General features: G+C 41.5%; 1 protein-coding gene across 5 annotated transcripts in view; it reads left to right on the top strand.

The window, feature by feature from the left end:
- The window catches only part of AGPAT3 (1-acylglycerol-3-phosphate O-acyltransferase 3), a 92,633-nt gene that overhangs the window by 64,353 nt on the left and 7,069 nt on the right, over positions 1-21,211 (top strand). For all 5 annotated transcript variants that reach the window (XM_030020213.2, XM_030020212.2, XM_030020209.2 and 2 more), the window contains exons 2-6: positions 11,739-11,965; positions 16,479-16,648; positions 16,847-17,008; positions 19,749-19,902; positions 20,357-20,459. In XM_030020213.2, coding sequence (XP_029876073.1) covers positions 11,788-11,965; positions 16,479-16,648; positions 16,847-17,008; positions 19,749-19,902; positions 20,357-20,459 — 767 coding nt within the window. In that variant the 5' untranslated portion in view covers positions 11,739-11,787. The remainder of the gene's footprint in view (positions 1-11,738; positions 11,966-16,478; positions 16,649-16,846; positions 17,009-19,748; positions 19,903-20,356; positions 20,460-21,211) is intronic.

The raw sequence follows: 21,211 nt of genomic DNA on the forward strand, positions 1-21,211 counted from the left end.
GGCTTGGGTGCAAGGTGGGTTACTGTGCTTCAGCCCTTGCTCTCTAAGCTCCACCTGGCCTGTCGCAACCATGAGAACTGTGTCAGCACCCAGACTGGTTGGGGCAACAGTGCCCTCCAATATTCAAGGTGTTTGTGAAGCAATAACAGTAATGTGCAGAAAGAACAAAAGTAGGAGAAACCAAATATCTATCACAGATAGAATTTCTTTAGCATTTGTGAAGTTAAATGCAAGGCAAGAATCTGTTCCAAGCCAGTTAAGAACTGGGAAGAATTACTTCTTTTTGTCTGTCCTTTTTGAAAAGAATATATATAAAATGTTCATTTTAATTTTCTTATTACTCTGCATTGGTTAATCTATGCTTTAGCTCAACAGGAAAAATTCAGCTGGCATCAATTACTTTTGTGGAGAGGGAAGAGATTTGATATTCTTGCCACATTGCCTGAAAAAAAGGAAGATTCATGCTTCTGTCAAAATGCAGATTTTATCACAGATTTGTGGGATCACAGATCCTGTGTAGCAATTGCATAAGTGTGTAAACTGCAGTGGGATGGAATAAATAATGAGCTGACTTGAGAAGAACTGTGATTATGGCCACCCCAGCCTTTTGACATTACTTGTAAATTGTGAAGCCTCCTGGCTTCCACTTCCCACCATTTCTCTGGTTATAATGCTAATTTTCTACAGACCATTTCTTTCCAAATACTAGCATAACTACTGGGTTAGAATAAAATTCTCTCAGGCCTACAACTGCTGTCCTGGAAACTGCTGGTATGTCCTGTGTATGTTTTTTTAATATGTGTGTATATATATATATATGAAAAATTTATCACATATATAAAATTATATAAGTTATAGTTATATATTTGTATGTGATTATATATCATATATATATAATTCATATTTATATATATGTATGTATATAAGCAAAGTGATTTTCAAAACCATGCCTATGTGGAATTTTGCCCTACCATACTGAGACCTGCTGGTAGCTGAGGAGTGTTGTTTACGGGTGTCAGTACGGTGCTAACCCACCAAATCTACAAGACCTCCAGAGCATCCACAGCGTGAGCTGTAAAGCTGGCTAAAACAGGTCATCCCCTCCACCCTGCTCCTTCCAGGGAGAAGCATGTAGCTTCTTGCTCCCCTGCCCAGAGGTCTGGGGTCCTCTGTCATGGAGAAAACAGAGATTTTCCAGCCCTGGCTGCGGGAGCGGGCATGTGTGTTTTCAGCCACTTAATCCTGCTGCTGCGTAGTGGAGAAGTACTTTTAATCCTTTCCTTTCTGTGAGAGAGGGAGGTTTCTCAGCTCCTCCTGAGGCTTAAGGAAGAGGTGGCAATGGGGGAATTAGAGCAGATCCCTATGGACAGTTGTAGGCTGTTGACCTACTCTGTCCACCCCCGACTTTGGCCAGCTGAGGCCCAGAAACCTTCAAGCCATATCACTGTGGCACTACACACAAACTGGTAAGTCACGACTTACACAAGTTCACCTGGCAGCAGCAGAGAGCGTGAGCAATACAAGCAAGCAGGTGCCTGTGGGGATGTGCTCTACGTCTACAGCATCCTGAAGCTGTGTGTTGTCATTAAGGAAAAGATTTCCCATGTCTGCAGTGTAACTTTGGAGCAAGTCAGAAGCATGCAGATACTGTGGTTATTACAGCTTTCTTGGCTTGTTTTTCATGATGAGCATTCAAAACTGATTAAATGTCTTGTGCTTGGTGGCAGCTTTGTTCATTGCAAGTGCAGTGGTTAAATGATGTGTGATACCTGCCAGACTATGCAGTAAGCTCTGTCTAACTGTTAGCTCTCACAGGTATCTGTTCCCTTGCGTACAGGGGTAAAGAGATGCACAATATTTACCAAAGGTGCCACTGATAGTCCTTTCTTGGATGTCATTGACAAGTGAACCTGGCTGGGAAAAGAGAAGGGAGCATTTAGCACCAAGAGTATCCTAGTACTACCTGGCAGGTATCACGTCCCGGTATTGCCTATCATCTGCTGCACTTGAAATTGGGCACGACACCCTGCTGTTGCGCTCAGAGTGAAATTGCAGAGAGCAGTTAGCAGGACAGAAAATACTTGGCTGTCCTTTAGAGAATTGGAGTGGACCTGTTCGACCTGCTGGAGTGTGCCGAGTTGTCCAAGAGCTTCTCCCAGGCTGCTTTTGCTCTCAAAACCTGTGCAAGCTGGAAGCTTTACAGCATTTTTCAGAATTTGAGGTTGATGTACAAACTGAATACCAGATGGGCAGGCAATGGATGCCTGTAATGCCATACACAATGGTTGAATGGCATAAATCCACTGTGGCACGCAGCAGGAATCTTGCACAGGCCTGGGAAGTTGCCGGCATGTGTAACAAAAAGAGGAGAGTATAACATGAGGGAAGCAATAGGGAACTGGAGAGCTAGCAAGGATTAGCATCCTGCTTCTTCCTGAAGGATTTTTATCTAAAGTAGCAAAGGGGGGTGAATAGCTGCCCCCAAGCAAACAAAAAGGGCCAGGGGGAGGTTTAAAAGTTCCCAAGATAAGGAGGAAGACTGGCAGAAGGTGTTTGACAGCCATTTCTGAGTGAGTCACGCTTAACTGTCTGTCTGGAGCCACAAGGAATTTGCAAAACTGGATAATTGTTCCTATTTATTTCTTAAAATATATGGAGTATGACAGTGTTCTAGCTCATGCGTTTCAGCATAAAATGGCTTGCTGTGGGCTGGTATTTTCCCCTGGTTTTATCCCTTTTTCTTTTAAATTGCAGTCTTGCTTATCTTCTCCCTCTCTGTGTAAGAGCCAGGTCCATTCCTGCTGTGTCTTGCTGTGCCAACAGATCGGTGGGAGCATCGCTCCCCCTTGCCCTGGGTCAACGGCTTGTGTCTCTGTGTGGCTGCAGCAGAGAGGTTGACTTCTGTAGTACTGCAAAGAAAGGCAAACATGCAGCCCTGTATAGCCCCCAGGAAGAGCATTCAGCACTGGGAAGGGGTGTGGGACCCCCGTTGCGCTCTTGGGTTACTAGCACCCTTTAATGGGGAAGCTGGTGCATTTAAACCTGCGTGTTAACTTGCAGTTTAGCTTAGCTCTGCTGCAGCAAGGCTTACTCAAGTGCAATTTCTTTTTGGTTTAGGAGACCAGAATTGAAAAGCTCTTATTTTTTGCCCCTAACTGGTGAATTTTCTGGTTTCTTCCTTTAGTAGAAAGGGGGAGTAATGTGTGTCTACCTGCCTTTGGTTTTCAAAATTAGGCTAATCGTATGCCATGTAGAACAAGATAAGTTACAGGTTGGGTTTTTTTGCTCTTGATAGCAAGCAGGTCAAAGAAAGAACTTGAGCTCAAATGCTTGCAGTTTGGTAAATCTTTGTAATCAGTAATATTCAAGTTTAGGACAAGGTTTATGAAGGCCGAGTTCTACAAGGGCTTTCCCAAGTTTCTGTAAATATGCATATACCCACAAAACCCATCTGTATCTATAAGAAATGAGCCAAACTTGCAAATTATTATCTAATCTAAATTTAATATGCAATTAAGGTTTTGTAATTATAGCTTTAGGAAAAATTAACTTTATGTGTTGCTTATACTAAAGCAGAAGTGCCAGACTGCAGACCGAACGATGACAAATGGCGTGCATGTATACAAGGGAGAAACAGCATGCAAACACCTACAAGCAGTTGTAAATGACATACTGTAATAGAAACTATCCTAAGTTTACTAAACCATAAGGCAATGTTTGTCTTCTGGAGATAAAAACAAGTTACACGCATGTACAACCAGGTTTTGAAGTAGTGGGACTCTTCACTAGAAAGCTCAACAGAGAATCCTGCAGTGTCTTGCAAGTATGGTGAGGCTGTTCTACAGAAAAAAATTGTATCAGCTTAGTTCAGTGATATTCAGCCATGACATCAAAGTTGTCTGGGCTGTTTTTACCCAGTGAACTTGCAACAGAATCTCTCTAGTTTTCCTGTTGTGAACAGAAAATCCTTATGAAAATACCATTGTTTTCTTTGTTGATAAAGAGATGCTTGCAGGGAGAGAGGTTTCTTAACCAGTTCTGCTTCCTTGTGTAGGTTGCCTTGCAGCTAGCAGATTTCTAAGCAAGTCAGGATTCATTTCGGTTATCTGATCCATTTGTTTAAATAGAAGCTGAGTTAACTGAATGTGTATGCTGAGGAGAAATCGAATTTGTGCACATTTGCTCTCTTTTTTTTTTTTTTGTATGTGCTGAGTATGATAAAAGGAAATGGTTGAAATCAAATTTGGAAAATAGCCATTTTAATATTGCTTGTGTTTTCAGCTGTAATATTGTAGCAACAAGTTAGAAAAATATAATTTCATCTCTAGCAGAGGCATAAGCACAGTCCTCTCTGCAGCTGGGGAGGAGGCTTAATTATGTCAGTAACACTTCATTTGGGGCAGGGAAGAGGGAAAACTGCCCCTTAAGTGCAGTGATATGTAGCATCAAGAGCTGTTTTATCCCCTTCTGGTTCCATTGAGTTGTTTGAATGTTTTTCTTTGCTTTGTTTACATATTCTGTGGTCTCTATCTACAGAATACGAGTTAAACAACTGGTTATCTTGATTTTTTTTTTTTTTTTTTTTTTTTTTTTTTTAGAGCAACCCATAGCTTGATAGGAAGCTGCTGCACATTTTAAAAGCAGGAAGGAGCTCTGAGGCTGAAGTCCTGGTAGGATGTGGACCTCTTACGGATATTCTCCATAGGGCAGGGGGGTGTTGCAGTGGCAGGAGGTGCTCTGAGCGCATAAACGGCTCCCCACAGCGGGGCCATACCCTAGCACGGCATTTGTGGTGTGAAGGGATGACTCTGTGGTCATTCCCCAAAGGGGCTTGCTGGTGCACAGAAACTATTCACGTATGCATTTTATTTTGTAACCTTCTCTCTCCTAAAGCTTAATTGGTAAACTTACAGTCTTGTAATAATAAAATTAAAGATTTCTAAAGAGTGGAGGAGGCATGAACAGGGACTAGTGTTTCTGTTGAGGATGTGTGTTCCTCATGTGGTTGTCATTGTTCTGAGTGACCATCACATGCCTAGAGTTAACACCTACACTTTACCTATGGCAGAAGAAAATAAAATAATTTCTTCAGGACCTCTCATTCTCTATGCCTATTAAATGACAATGAATGTCAGAGAAATATGCACAGCTTTGGTGGTTTTGTTTTGTTTTTTTTAAGCTTGACATATTGGCATCTCATTAGGATGGTAAGTCAAGCAAAAGGCTTTCTATTTGATGGAAATAGACTAATCTCATAAAAAATCTCTACAGATACTGAGCCAAACCTATTGACATTAGTGGAAGTTTCTATGATTTAATGGGCTTTAGATCAAGACCAAAATAATGAATATTATTTCAGGCAGATAGCAGTGATAATCTTTTACTCTTGACCTTTTCTAAAAACTGTCTGTGGTGCTGTTTCAAAGCCAAGATTGATAAAATTTCAAGGAATAAGTTTTCATCTAATTCCATGATGGTAACTCAGTAACTTTTTTTTTTTTCTTTTTGACATGATATTCTTAGTTCTCACAACTCAAACAAATTTGCATCTTTGTGACCTAAGTTTGGCTTAAGGTCCTCTTCCATACACTTCAGTTTTAGAAATTCATGACAAGCAGGATTTTTAATGAACTTTTGAATCAGCCTTGCATTTCACTGAGGGATGTGCAGGGAAATTAGAATCATAGGATGGTTTGCGTTGGAAGGGACCTTAAAGATCACCTAGTTCCAACCCCCCTGCCATGGGCAGGGACACCTTCCACTAGACCAGGTTGCTCAAAGCCCCATCCAACCTGGCCTTGAACATTGCCAGGGATGGGCCATCCACAACTTCTCTGGGCAACCTGTTCCAGTGCCTCACCACCCTCACAGTGAAGAAGACCTATATTGTGTGAGAAACTAAGAAAATCTTCCTGTCATGCTTAGGTTTAAAAGGTTAGGTCTGTAGTAGACAGTTTGTAATGCTATGTGGGATGTGATTGAATAGTTGTCTATTTTTACAGCATATCTGGAGATCCTTAGTACAGACTGTTCAAATGGATACCAAAACTGTTGTTACACCTCACTTCCTTTCATTTGCTTATTAGCTATACTGACTCACTGCTGTTGATCTAAGCTATGTTTTCTAGCTTACTTTGACAGCTGTGGTTGCCAGTGGTTCTTCTAAAGCTATGTTTCTAAAATAAATCAGGGCTGAGTAGAGACTGCTTTCAGTGGTGCCATGGCAGAGTGGGCAGGACCCTCAGGTTGCCTTTTTTTTGAAGTCTGGGGCGATGCCTTAGGTAAATACTCTGTCCGTTGGTTTAGAATGGCTTCTGCATCCCATGGGTCAGGCTCCCAAACTCCTCATCCTAGGAAGAGATGCGGTACAGTGCAGGAAGTAGAAGACCATCAATTACCTACTTTCTTTCTGAATATTTTCCTATATCAGGTATTTGCTATGAATATATCATTGCACTTTTAAAAGCTAGATAGCCACTGCACTTTTGGCTTTTAGCTAGAAAAGTATTGCATATTCTGCAAGGAAAATTATTTCTTAGAGGTAACTGAGGTAATTACTTATAGGCATTGAATGTAACTCAAGATGGTCAACATATTTTGTGCGGTATGTCCCAGAAATATCCAGGAAAACAATCCACTGCTCCTGTGGCAATGCAGTACTTCTGAGGGATGCTAGAACGACCAGACTGGAACCTGTACTTTTATCCACAAAATAGGTATGGGCAGCGGCATTGAAAGCTTTCCCTCATGTCTCTGCCTCAATGGTTGGGTAGCTGGTTAGTGTTCTTGGGTTTTCTGATTTTGTAAGGGGAGGTGAGGGAAAAGACACTTATGCTAGTGACTTTCATAGCTGGTTTTAAAAGAGAAGTAGCGTGAGTTGGGTCATGAGAGGAATCTGGAGGGTAGAAAGTATACTGAGAGAACAGGCGTTTTCTTCAGCTTCTGGCTGCTGCTGTTTGTACCTGTTCTCCTCATACACGTGAAGCAGCTCATGGAACAGATAGTTCTCACTTTGAATAAGAAATAGTTTTTAATTTTCCATGTGTGTTTTTGATGAGCAGAGTTTGTAGAATTCTGAAAAACAGTGAGGAAACTCTGGTGAGACGTGGCCAACAAAATGCCTTTTTGCACTGCTTCTGACTTGTAACATTATTAGCCTTTCTTCATAGACAGGGTTTGCCAAGTTTATACAGACATCGAGGAGATTTACAAAGCTTAATCTTAAAAATATGGTATTTCAAAATACGATGGTAAAAGGTAGAATTCAGTATCATAAGGATTTCACTCAATTCCTCAACTAGCAAAAATGTTATGAGGTAGGTGAAATACCAGAATTCAGGGTGGGGGCAACACATTCAGAGCAAAAGATGTCTGTAATTTGTTTAATAAGTGGAGATAAATATGGTACGGTAGAGCGGAAGCAGCTGGAAAATGGCAGCAGCACGCTCAGAAAAACTGAAGGCAAAAGGCTAGAGATGCAAGTACTGGCTGCTGCAGTTTTTGCTGTTGTCAAATACATTAATTCTCACTGGGTTGGAATATTAGAATCAGTGGACCAATTTCTAATTTCATACTCATATTGATGCAAACCTCGTGAACTTCAGATGAATTCTACACTCGACAGCAATAAATTAATTAAAACCTGGAGTTCGAACTGGAAATACTATATTACAGAATGATTAATGGTTTAATTTTTAATTTTGAGTTCATAAATAACTACGTTTCATGAGATGGCTGTGATGTCCTTAGTGCACATTGTGCATCTGTTTTTTTTAAACCTGATTTCTTAATGAAATGAGGCTGATGCAATCATGCTGTCTCTGTCATTCTCCCTTCTAATGGCTTTTGAACTTGGTGGCATATTTCAGCAACTTTTAACAGAGAGGTAGATGTCTCAAAGTGTTTAATCATTAGGTCTTTCATGAATGTAGAAAGCTGCGTAAAGGAAAAAGATTGTATTCCTCCTTCTACTGAGAGGCACATAGTATCTTTTGGATACCAGAGAGTCCTCGTGAACATGGAGCCTCAAGACACAAGTCTGTACCCAAGAAAGCTGTAGGACATCTGCCTTCTTGCCCTTTACTTGAGAGGTATATAAATAAGGGAGGGAACCCAGAAGGATGCAAAGCATTTAAGAACTTTTTCATCAGAGAAGATAAAGATCAATACTATGGGGAGCGGTCTCTGACTTTTGTAAAGTCAAACGACCCTGTGAGGTAAGGCACTAAAAGGCAATGAAAGCGTGCAGTTTGGTTTGAGCTGGGTTTTACCCTAGTGTTGTCCTGCAGCATGGCTGTGAAAAGCAGGCACTTGGTGAGGGTGTGAAAGCAGGGAGAGTACAAAGTTGACTGCAGTTCTCAGTGCAGCTGCATGGGAGGAAATGGAGGTTTTGTGGTGAAAGGTCAATGTTGTGTAGTTACAAGGTGCTTTAGGAAAAGAAGGGAGAAAAAAAGATTTTACTGGCAGGTCTTTGAATATGCACATGATATGGGTATACTGTAAAAAAGAAAAAACGAATAATGCTGAAACTTGCTGTCTTAAGCTGGGGCAGATGTTTGCTTCCTAGACACTTCACTTAGCTGATCTTAATATATATGTCAGATGCAGAAGCGTTGCTTCTCCTCATTCTAGCAAATTCCGATTTCTCCATCCTCTCTCCAGCCTGACCTTGGGATTCAACAAAACAGCTGCTGACCACCCTTTGCCTGTTGGCCTGTCCCTGAATCGCCTGGATGTCCTACACGGGCAGGAATGCAGAAAAGTAAAGAATTCCTGGGTTAAGATTAACTTCTAATTATCTTAGAAGTCAAATACAATTAACTGAGGGATTGGAAAAAGGGACGCTGGCAGGTTCTGTATCCAGCATTGAAACTGGAAGGATCAGAAAGACGACTAACCCATTTTTTAGTTGATCCCTCTCCATTTTAAGAGGAAGTGCAAGTAAACCAGCTGTACTTTATGGATCAATTGGGCAAACGCTGTCCTCGAAAAGCGTTAGAGAGGAACCAGCTGTGCTTTGGCTAGTGTTCTCTTTACCCTGTAGCAGTACTGGTAAGACTTGCAGTCCCCAGATGCACAGGGGTGCAGTGAGCCCCGGTGCAGGCACACGAGGCAGTTGTGCTGTGTTGCCAGCCAGAGCCACACAGCTCTGGAGTCCCGCTAGAGCGAGACGGTGCCCAGCATGTGAAGCAGGGCACTGGCGCAAGAGTGATAAATCTTGTTTTCCATGTGTAACGAAGCTGGAGAAGCAACATGCTGCAGTGTCTCTCTACGGCTTTCTGTCTGGTAAAAAGGGATGTGTCCTTTTGGGTCTGTAATACAGCAGTGTTCTTAATGTAAGGGACAAATACCAGAGTGCTACAGGCTTTGCTCAAAGCAAAGAGGCTGTGGAAGTGGAGCCAAACCATTTTATTTGAGGGTAATACTTGACATTTCTGGTTTTCCTCATGCTGTTTGTATGCGCTTTGGGCCCTTCTCCGGAAGGGTCCAAGCTGTGCATTGAAAGGCAGTAAGTACTGGTCTAATGACTATGATAGACATGGTCATCAGCAAAGCTGCTTGCGCATGGCTGTACAGAAGGCAAGTAGGGATTTGAGAAATAGTTGAGGGGGACAGGGAGGGAAATTGTTCTTCTCTGTTTTGTTTGAGCTGTTTTTTGAGAGAAACCGGATGAAAAGAATGACTGTGATCTTGGAAGTGAAGAACGTGGTGTTTAATGCTTGGCAGTACATTGATACAATGACTTGAAGAACTTGCCAGTGGAGAAGATAAATGAGCCCATTGCTGTATTAGGGCATCAAACACCGAATACCAGGGCTACCTCCCATATGGTACGTGTGAACGCTGGTGCGGTGTTCTGGCTATATGAGAGAACTGTTTCCTGCAACCCTTTGAGGAGGGGAGAGGAAGGAGGGCTCCACTTGTTTCTTTTTAAACACAAGTCTCTGCTTCCTAGCAGCTGTTCTTAAAGTAACTTATTAGTGGAAGAAATGTTTCTTCCATTATTACAGGAAAACATTTGGAGAATTTAGATTATTCATCATAAGCTTCAATATCAGCTTATTCAACTTGCTTTGCTTTGCTTTCTGTGGCAGGCACAATAGTGGCTCTATTGAAACAGACTTTTTTTTTTTGCTCTGTAATGTGCTTCTGAAGTGGGTAGATTCCTAATGATGCAAATAGATTTTAATTGTGCAAAGGCTAGACACTCTGTGCCTTGAAAGGCAGTACCTGATTTGTAGAAGAGACAGTAGAAAACAAGCTTTCACAAATAAAATTGCTGTTGAGTTTTATAAATAGCACCATACTGTAAGGAGGTGGCAAATGAAAATGGTTTGGTTCCTCAGAGCTGGCAGGTACTTTATTTTCAGGCATCGGGAACTTCTGCGTCACTTTTGGATGCTTGACTTGTCAAACGTGTTTGTTACCATCTACTGGTTAGTCTGGTCATTTACAACACTTGTAAAAGCTGAGCATAAATACTGTCAGCAGGCTTTGGCTGTGGAAGAAAATCGGGATCATGCTTTTATTTTTTGAGTGAGATGTTGAGGGTGTGGTTTGACAGCCTGGTTGGCCTAGTTATAGGGCTTCTAGTACCCGACAGGTCAAAAAGGCCAGTGTCAGGTAATGCAAGGTTTGGAATAAACTCAGTCTGGTGGCTCGTTAAATACATTTTACTGGGTTAACTTTGTACTGGCAGGATTTGTATTGGATCAAACTTGTCTGTCTAAGCTACTGTGACTTTCTGCTGGTTCAGACATGGCCCATCTTTCTGCACCTGGTATAAATACGGCACGTGCTCAGAGTTAAGTGCTCTGGCTAATTTGGTGGAATCAAGATTCTGCGCCAAAGCCCCTTCCAGATCAAGTTTGTACTGGTACATAGTCTAAGGTTTTTCTATTATTTTACTTTTTTCCCCCACACTGACTGGTATATTTGAACATGGAACTGTGGCTTGACAAAGTGAGAAGTTATTAAACTTGCTCCAGCATGGGTTTTGGATGTGGGAATACCTAATTTCCATTTCCATGCCTTAGCTGCCTTAGAGTTTGCCAGGCTGACACTCTGTGACCAGCCCTGCTCTTTTCATCCCGAAATTCACTGCAGGATGAAGAGCCTGCTCCCCAGATGGACTCCTGTACTCTTCTAGTCAAAGCAAACGCGTACCAAAGTCTCTGTAGCCCCCGGCAGCCCTCGCTCGGTGCTTGTTCGGGAGAAGTGTGTACAGAGCAGCGGCTTTGAAGGCAGGCCAGGAAGGCATTGGTTCGTTTACGCAGCTCCAGAGGCTTGGCATGCCATTTATTGGGTGCGGGGGCTGAGGCTCCTGTTGCAGTTCAGGGACAGCAACCCCTGAAGGTATAGCAGTCACTGTGCTGCTTGTTTACCGATCAGGGCTCAACTGCTTCGCTGTGAGTGCAGGGCTCTGTGTTCCTCCCAGCATTAAGTCCAATTATATGATCTTTGTTCGAAGAGAGGTGTGAGATTCATCTTCAGCAAACAATAATCTTCTTAGTGTGCTGTCAATTGTAAATAATGATTCCTTCCTATTTTTGGAAGTGATTTGCACCCTCAACAGTTTATTGTGTGAAGACCTGAATGAGGCAGGCTTAGAAAGCAGAGTGTTTCTTGCGTTGGGTTCCTGTTGCTGAAGTTGCATGGACTGTTTCAGGGCTCTTGCTTTGCCCTTCCTCAGGGCTTGTAAACCCAGTCTCCATTTGATTCTTTTCTTTCTCTTTCAGGACCATTATTCTGAGTGACGGCCCTTGCACACGCTTCTGAGTGGTTATCATGGGCTTCATTGCCTTTCTGAAGACCCAGTTCATAGTTCACCTCCTCATTGGGTTCGTCTTTGTTGTGAGTGGACTGATCATTAACTTCATTCAACTATGCACGCTAGTCCTCTGGCCCATAAACAAGCAGTTTTATCGCCGAGTAAACTGTCGCCTTGCCTATTCGCTGTGGAGCCGTGAGTATGCTCAAAGGGGATGTGAGAGCTGGGGGTGGGGAGGGGAGCGTTTTTTGTTTCTCTTTTTGTTAATTAAAGAAAAAAAATATATACATGTATATGTATACACACAGAGACACGAGAGAGAGAGAAAAAAGCGATAAGTTAGATGTAGACTCTTTCAGAGCAGTTCAAAGCAGCCATCTTTTCTGAAATATTGGCAAAACGTACAAAAGTCAAGGCACTGATACTTATTGTCACTCTGTTATTCAAAAAAGTCGGAAGTAAAGCTCCTCCCCACCCCCAACCCTATCCTGACTGGTAGGACTTGCTGATTCTGTCTCAGTAGCATCTTCGTCCAGCATCAGAGACTGTGCTAAGTGATGGGGAAGGGGGAATGCACAGAGGCTGCTTCAGGTATTGAGCATATGTGTGATATTGACCACTTACTTAGGAGTCCAAGTCAACTGTGTGGTCTGCAGAGAGAGATGTGTTTAGTGTAGATGTCTCTATAGCTGAAGTGTGTGACAAAGTCAGAGTCCTCTTACACCCTACAGTGGTCCATCTGTGATGCCCGTGTCTCCTCTTGTGAGCAATTTGTCACTCTTCTTCTTCTGCCTGTGGGATGGCTCTACAGTGAGTGCAGCTGCTTTGCTCTTCTCTCTCAGACCTTTGCAACTTCCTCCCTGTGGATGGCTTTTTTTTCCTCCTCGTACAGCTTAACAGGGGATTAGATTTCTAAAATGAATGTTTAGAGGCTTCATAGTCCAAATGTCACCTCCTGTTACAGCAGTGAATCATCTAATTCGTTTCCATTCTCCATCCCCTCCCAGTATGCATGGCCACTTACCTTAGTGCTCAGCTCAGCATCCAACTCCCATTTTGGGTAAATGAGTCACCTAAGTGAGTACTTAAATTACAGTTGAGCAGTCCACTGACAGGGACCCACATTTCTTAAATCATCTATGTGAAGTGCTGCCAACAAAAACTCTCCGAAGTACCTAGTTCGGTTTCTTTTTAAGCTTGTTGTCCTTGTCCTTCCTGTGCTTTTTGTCCTACCTATTGAGAATGTTGTCTGAGAAGCACAGGAGAAAGGAAATTAAATAGAAAGTGGCAGGCAAACTGTCAGGAGAAAAGGTATTGTAATGGAAGAACTTATAGGTGGAAACTTCAAAATTAGCTTGGTTGGAGGGGAGTGGAGGGGGTGGGGTTTTTTTATTTGCTTCTAAGAATTTCTTAATGTGCTTTTAATAATCTAGAATCTGATCTCATCCTGAAAACTCTTGTTGCACTAATAGTCTGGCTTTTCTGAGGATATGAGCTGCTTGTACCTGTAAGGCTTGTAGGTTCAGACCCTTGATTTCTACAAGTTAGCATTGTGCATGGAAAAATCACATTTTAAATGCTGTTATCTTACATCTTGTATACATGGGAAATAACCTACACTATTGTTCAAAAAGGTTTGGGGAAGCTGAGTAGATAATTGTGTTGTACCTAGGATAACCCCTCGTGTATAGCCTATTATAAATTAAATTATTGAGACATTAAAGTATGAAAATTAATGTAAATGTTATATGGGATTGCAGAGTGCTGATGGCCTGTAATGGAAGAGCTGACAGAATATGCACTTAAATAGTGATTTATAACGAATTAAGTAAGCTGTGTAAATGCAGCAGTTCAAATGTTGCCATTCATAATGAAATATGTTTCATTATATGGAGGCCTTTTGGCAATGAACCTGTAGGTTGGTGTTCTGTTCTGGACGATGCATTTTGCTCACTTACTCTAAGCTGTTTAGTTTTAGGCTGAGGGTGTTCATGTCAGAGCTGTCTGTAACAGAAGCTGCTCTGCCCGTCCGGCAGAAGATTGGTGTGCAGGGGTGGATACATAGGTGATCGTGTATCTGGCTATGTGCTATAGTCTACTGAAAACCAGGCTCTATTCTTAATGTATCTCTTCTCAGATAGATAAAGCACAGCTTCAGAAGGGGAAGAAGGTAGACTCTATCCAGTGTTCGTGGCAGACGTTTGGGGAAAAAACATCTCTTGGGCTCTGGTCTCAACATAAACCCTTTGCAGTGCATATAATTCATGACAGGTAGTCTGTACTTCAACCTCTCCTACATCAGCTCCTTTCAGATGACTTACGTCTTTGGAGAGCGCAACGTGTTTAGTTTAGTCCAATTGCAAAAATAATGTTTCAAATGTTAGTACTTTAAACTGTGCTGTGCCTCTTGTTTGCTTTGTTTCTGGATGGCTTGTGAGGCCGTAAACCAGCCTGCTCTGGTGTGTGGAAACCCCGGCTGCAGGAGGGTGTTTGTTGTAGCAAGGTGTTGCTTGTCTTCTGCAGGAAGTATCCCAAGCAGCGCAAGCGTTATAGTCTCTTCATTCAGAAGGATGGGCATGCTGTAGCATTGGCAGGGTCGGTACCATGCAAAATAGCTGTAACCCACACACCAAAAAAAAAAGGAAACGAGCCCACTCCTGGTTATAATTGCATCATATATCAGTACACTTGTAAAGGCCAATCTGTTTCCTCGTATTAATTCTCTAGCTCATCAACCCTCCTCTCTCAGTATGAACTCTGGGAAATCTCTCAGCAAAGCTTCGTCCGCTATTTTAGAGTGAATGGTACAAGGAACACTTTGCAGAAAATTATCCATACCTGCCCCTGCAGAATTTTTTTCTGATTTTGAAGAAGAAACACACCCATTTTATTTTATTTTTGATAAGAAAATGCAGCAGCTGTAGCAAGTACTGGAGATGTTCCTCCTTAGTACACAGAGAGCAATGGAAAAGGAATATCACTCAGAGTACCACACTGTGTTTGGTACCACTACTCCATTCTCCTGCCCACCTGCTTGGAAGAGCATAGCTCTCAACGGGGGACACTCTTGCTGTCCTCTTTCCCCTTTTACTGAGCCAGGATAACCAGAGCAAGAAAGGTAAGTGATCACATCATTCGCAAAGGAGACAGAGCTGGAAAGCAATGATAGAAACCTCTAGTTGGTATAAACTATTATTCTGTCTTTTCTCTGCTGTATTTCCAGTTGACCAGGGTTATGCTTTCTTGATCAGCAAGTTGCATAACTTTGTCATACCTCCAAATGAGTGAGTCTTGAAAACGATATAGGGGAATAACCTGGTGGATAGTGGTCACACAGGGAATACAAGTGAAAAAACAGTGTTAGAGAAGCTACGAATCTTCAGCAGACCAGGATTGGTTTTCCCTATCATTCACCTAAATACTGTGTTTGCCTTCTCTCTGACGTGGTGCAGAATTGGAGCCACTCTTATTTAGCAGTTTGAATAGATTACCCTGTCATGATCCCACTGATCAGAAGCCCTCGTGCAGGAAGACGCTGCCCCATTTTGCAAAACTAGGGCCTCCCAATGGAAAGTTGAAATACTGCATGGCAGAATTGGCTGATGTAGAGGACCGAGGGGGTGCCTTCCAGTTTTGACCCTGCAAGTTTGTTGTAGTAATGTGGGAAGAGTTGGACTTTTCAACTGCCATATTTGTACAACAAAATTTTGATTGCATCCGTTTCACATTGAAATGAGAAAATACCAATGACTACAGTTTGCATGGAAGCAAATCTTCCTAATGGGAGAATGAACTATTCTCATACTTTTTTATAGTTGTCCCATGGTACAAGCAATGTCTTCCATCTGCCTCGTTGTACTGAAATGAGATAAATAGGCTAACCATAGCAACTACATTCAGTGCATGCTGAATTAAGTGGACAGGGGTTTTTAAGAACAAAAAAGGAGAGGTGGAAAATAAGAAGAGTGGGTAATGAAGGAAATGTTCAGGGTGGAGTAAGAGAGATGCTGGGATATTGAGAAGCTGGAGAAGACAGAGGGGAAAGGGCTCATTCTTTCCTTTGCAGTGAAAGACAGACACAATTTACCATTCCTGTCTTTGCCTGGGTATTTTGATAAATTAGCTCGATTTTCTGGCGCTTCTGACTCTGTTGATGACCATAATACAGAATGATTAGAGTCCTGTGTTCTAATATTAAAATCTATTGCAGAAGATCTATGGCACTGTATCCCTTTAAAAGCCCTTTATTGGTCTGTTTACCTCCATAAAGCTTGTTTCATGTTGAGTAAAAGCATTAGGCTGCATCTATGCATAATTTGTATTCCACCTGGGAGAAACTGTACTCATTTAGTGGAGCAATCAACGGCTCAACTGTCTGTTTTCAGGCACAAAGTTTTGGCTTTTTTTCCCAGTGATCATGAAATTTCACGTTCATAATATAATGACCAAACTTGTCACTGTTAAAAACTTGCTAAATTATCCATAATGCATGTATCTAGTGCCCTAAATACTGCTTAAGGATGGTGCTGTGATTTGGTCTATACCCATTCAAGCTTTCATTTCGTCTCTACTGGGTTGGACTGAAAAGGTGACAGTGTTGCTGGGAGTTAGAAGAGACTAGGCACTGAACGGGGCTGGAGATGAAATGCTAAATGCTTTCTGTAAGCGGCATCCCTAACTCCTCTCTTGTCTTCTTCATGTTTGTTAGAGTTGGTAATGCTGCTGGAATGGTGGTCAGGCACAGAGTGCACCTTGTTCTCAGACGAGGCCACGGTGAACACCTTTGGGAAAGAACACGTCATCATCATCTTGAACCACAACTTTGAAATTGACTTCTTGTGCGGCTGGACTATGACAGAGCGCTTCGGAGTGCTAGGGGTATGTGGGGCTGTGAGTTTTCCCTTCATCTGGAGGATGATAGGTCTATTTAAAAACCATGCACATACAGTTTCTTTGCATTTGAGTTTCCAGATATAACTCCATCAACTCTTCATCATCTTAACTTTAATGTCTTTGATGTCATTGTACAAATCGGCAAATGACATTTTTGGATTGTTGTTTTTGTTTATCTCCAAGAGTTCCAAAGTTCTTGCTAAGAGAGAGCTACTATATGTGCCCCTAATTGGCTGGACGTGGTACTTCCTCGAGATTGTTTTCTGCAAAAGGAAATGGGAAGAAGACAGAGATACGGTTATTGAAGGATTAAAACGTTTGGCTGATTATCCTGAATATATGTGGGTAAGTGTTGAGTTCCTCCTCTAGTATTGACAGCTAGAAGTGAAATGGTGACGAAGGTACTCATGTGGTATTGTAGCTTTATGTATCAGGAGAAGGTCTCACTACTTTCTTCAAGTGTTGTCAAGGAAAACCTGTGCTCTGTTTCAGGAGGCCTTTTGGGATATGCTGGTAAAGTGTTGCTCCGTTTGCCTGTTGGTAAGGGAGGTCATTTAGGAAATGGTTCAGAGGCTTGCAGAGATGATTAGAACCTTGACGATCATTTATAAATCGGGCTTGTGTAATACTTTTTTTTTTAAAGGTAAAAATAAGTTCAGACAAAATTAACAACAGCCCATATTTGACTACTAAATCTATAACCTTAAGCTACATTTTCTGAGGTAGGCTAAAAAGACACATAAACAAAAAAGTCTTTTCTGGAGAAGTGAGTAATTGGGGGGGCGGGGGAGGGATGCACAGACCATTAATTTTGATAGGAAGTTCTTGTTAGTATGCTAGTATGTATCTGTGTATATGTTAGTATGTGTATATGTTACTATGTATCTTGTTAGTATGTATCTGTGAAATTACAGGTTTCCCAAAAGGTCTATATGAGAACATAAGGCAAGCTTACATCTGCTTTTTCAGTTATACTTTTCTTTTTTATTTTGACACTATTTGAAGTCAAGGGTGAGACTTTTATGTTTCACGGTGTGCAATGTTGTTAGATTTTACTGCAGCAACACAGTGGTATAATCAACCTATTAACCTTCTAGCTTTGAATGCAAACGTTTTGATAAATTTACTGGTTTGCTTTTACAGCAGCGCATGTAATGTACAGTTATTTGGCTCATACAACATTTTAAGAGGCTTTTTGTGCATTTTAAGTGATTTTTCAATATTATCCAGTACAGCTTGTTAAAATGAATAGTGAAATAGTAAGCCTTAACTAGTACATTGTGAATGTGTCATTCATTATTTTCTATCATTACAAAGATAGAAAAAAATAAGAATCTGGAGAATGTATTTTAAACTACTTAATTGCTTGGATATATGGATATGAACTACATTTAATATATCCTCCTGATTAGTGTTGCAAAAAAAGAAGAAAACCCTACCAATTAAAAAATCTCAAGACTGTACTTTAGTTGCAAATCTATACATTTTAATGATTCCACGATTGAGAACCAAGGACTAGTCTCTAGGGAAAACAACTAGAAAATATAAATGCAAAACGTAGTTAGCATTGATTATTTAAATCAAGACTTCCTGCTTGGTAATTTAAATAATGATTAAAATTGACTTGAGTAAATCAATTTCCTAATTTTCGTGCATTCTAAATGCTGCAATTAGGGCTGTCTGCGCAACCTTCCTTCGTGAGGTCTTTCTCACACGTGCACTGCAGCGCAGTCTGTACCTCGCTTGCATACTTGGTCCAGAAGGATCACTGCACCGTGGAGTAGAAGAGGGTGAGAATTCGGTATTGAGGAAAGAGCTTGCATTGCAGACTGGGGTTGAGATTGCGGTGTTACACTCTGTACCTTGTGCTGCCCTCACCACTTGATGGTGGTGGTTGGTCAGGTTTTCATAATGAACGTGCCCTCAAGGGCCAAATGAAGATTGCAGGACCGGTTCCTGTTCTCTTACTGTGCTCTGGCAGGTCTAACTCTTATGTCTATGGCTTTGTGGTTTTAATATTCATTTAACTTACTTTTTGTGGTGCACAGTATGTAGATACGCTACAGAGAAAAAGTCAAGCAACTACAATGCTGACAAATAGCAGACATATAGCGGATGCATTGGACAAGCCTCTTTTGAATTGCAGTGTTACAGCGTTGCATGATACTGCTGTGAGAGAGTAGTAGCAATCTGCTATTCTCCACCTCCATTGCTTGCCTGGGATGCAGAGGTTTGTGTGTTCAAATGCAGCAGTGTTTCCAATCCTGGTGCAATGGGAATTATGTCCACCTTTCAAAAAGGCCAGGGATAAACAGAAATTCACCCTGGGACCCTCAGAAGGGCTTTGTTTGTCTGCTTTTGGCTTTGCATTGCTTCTGGCCTCTCTCTAAACTAGAGCAGAGGCAATATAGAGGCTGGAGAAGGAGAGATCGATGTTTTGTGCTGCTTGAAGTCAGTATGGGAGGATTTAAGTCTTTAATAGTTACTCAGGATACCACAGTCAGATTGGTGCCTTACAAGATGAACAAGGTAAAGGTTTTAGGGAAAGGCACCATTTTTTATGAATGTGACTGATACAAATGGAAAAAAAAAAAACCAAAAACAAAACACAAAACCCCAAACCAAAAAACCCAAACAGAAGAGCTTTCAGACAAACAAGTCTGTCTTCAGATGAGTAATTCTGGATGTACAGTACAAATTTTAAATGAGGTACCTAGTGATTAATTGTTTTTTCCTAAAGTGGTCGTGTACTGATATTTGGATTGCTTTTTCTGATTTGTAGATTAGTCCATCAACAGCCAGCCAAAGCCTTCAGGGATTTTTCTTTTTTAAAGTAAATATTTCAGGTATAACAATTTAGACTTTTTGTTGCCTTAAATTTGGTACCAGTGTTGTTAAAATTAAATGTAACTGTAAATGAGTTGTGAGGTGGTGCTTGTGCCTAATACTTGATGATCAAATGAGAGAGTTGAAGTGTGTGCACATGCATGGGTATATGTTTCTCTTACACAAATTTTCTGTATTCTTCTTGGTTTCTTTTGATCTCAAGATGTCCTTGGTTTTGCCTTTTGTCTCATTGTACTAGTTTCTCCTGTACTGTGAAGGAACTCGTTTTACAGAGACCAAGCATCGTATCAGTATGGAGGTAGCTGAATCCAAGGGGTTGCCTAAGCTGAAATACCACCTGTTGCCCAGAACCAAAGGTTTCACCACTGCTGTCCAGTGTCTCAGGGGAACAGGTACTGGCAAGCTGTTACTTGTTCTTTGCATTAATTGTAATGTGTTGTTTAGTATACTCTGTCTAGCACAGTGTAATATACTCTGTTGTTCATTATGTCCATTACAATCAGTGAGTTGGCAGTAATAAGTATTCAGCATGTCAACTGTTAATTTGTAAATTGCCACATAACTCTCAGATAACAGTCTTAAAAAATAATAAACCTTTCGTGTATGTCATTGTTGCTTAGTTCATCAAGTCATCTTGTGTTTTGATAACACACATGCTGTGTAGATGGGAATGTCAGGTGGCTGATACAGATAAATACAATATGTAAATGCAGAGTAGCGAAGGACTCTGCTACCTGACGTCATTAATGCCAGGCTTGCACAAGACCGTTGCTGTCTAACGCAAGGATGCCGGCAATGGTTGCTAGAATTGCTGCTATAACAGCCCTATTTTCTTTTTTGCAACAGTTTCAGCAGTGTATGATGTAACACTAAATTTCAGAGGAAACAAGAACCCATCTTTATTAGGAATTCTTTATGGAAAGAAATATGAAGCAGATATGTGTGTAAGGTGAGCATATAATGATGGAGGTGAGCCCTAAGGTGCATGCTTTGGCATGTTGAAATGTATTCAGATTTTCCAGGGAAATGTCCTTTCCTGTAGTCCCCTTTTCCTTGTCCTTCAGGTTTCTCTGCAGGCCACAAAGAGCCTCCCTGTTTCCCCCCTGCTTCAGTTTGGTTTCGTGTGAGATCCCGAGATATCACCCAGCAGGTCAGAGAGCACTGGACAGACTTTTTAAACCTGGGTGTGACCACGCTATCATTCCAGGGTTTCCCTGTGTGTAGTGAGGACACTTGTCTGCCTTTTTTTCCCTTCTCTGCTGGGAACAGAAAAGCAACTGTTCTGCCCCCTTCCCAGTGCCTTGCGAGCATATGCATAGTATAAATAGCCCGTCCAACTTCAGTAGTCTCTTGTAGTAAATAGTGTAAAGCTCCTGACTGTGCCAGGTTCTCTCCTTCTCTCACATGCATTGATTAGCAGATTAAAAATTAAATAATGCTGAAATTCAGAGATCGTATGAATGAGGTGGGACATTCCTCACAGTTCTCATTACTCGTTGCCTGAAAGAGTAACTGCTAACACCTAACTCCATGCAGCATGTACACACTTGCATGCACACGCACACATGCTTTCGCTTTCTTCTTTTCTTCTTGTTGCCTTCTGCTATAAAGGTTTCCTTGTGATCATAAAAACTACCAACCCTTTCCTGTTGAATTTCCTCTTTTCCCTTTTATGTTTGGACCTGACAAACGACCTTCTTG

The sequence above is a fragment of the Aquila chrysaetos genome, chromosome 7 (assembly GCF_900496995.4).
Source record: "Aquila chrysaetos chrysaetos chromosome 7, bAquChr1.4, whole genome shotgun sequence".
Taxonomy (NCBI): Eukaryota; Metazoa; Chordata; class Aves; order Accipitriformes; family Accipitridae; genus Aquila; species Aquila chrysaetos.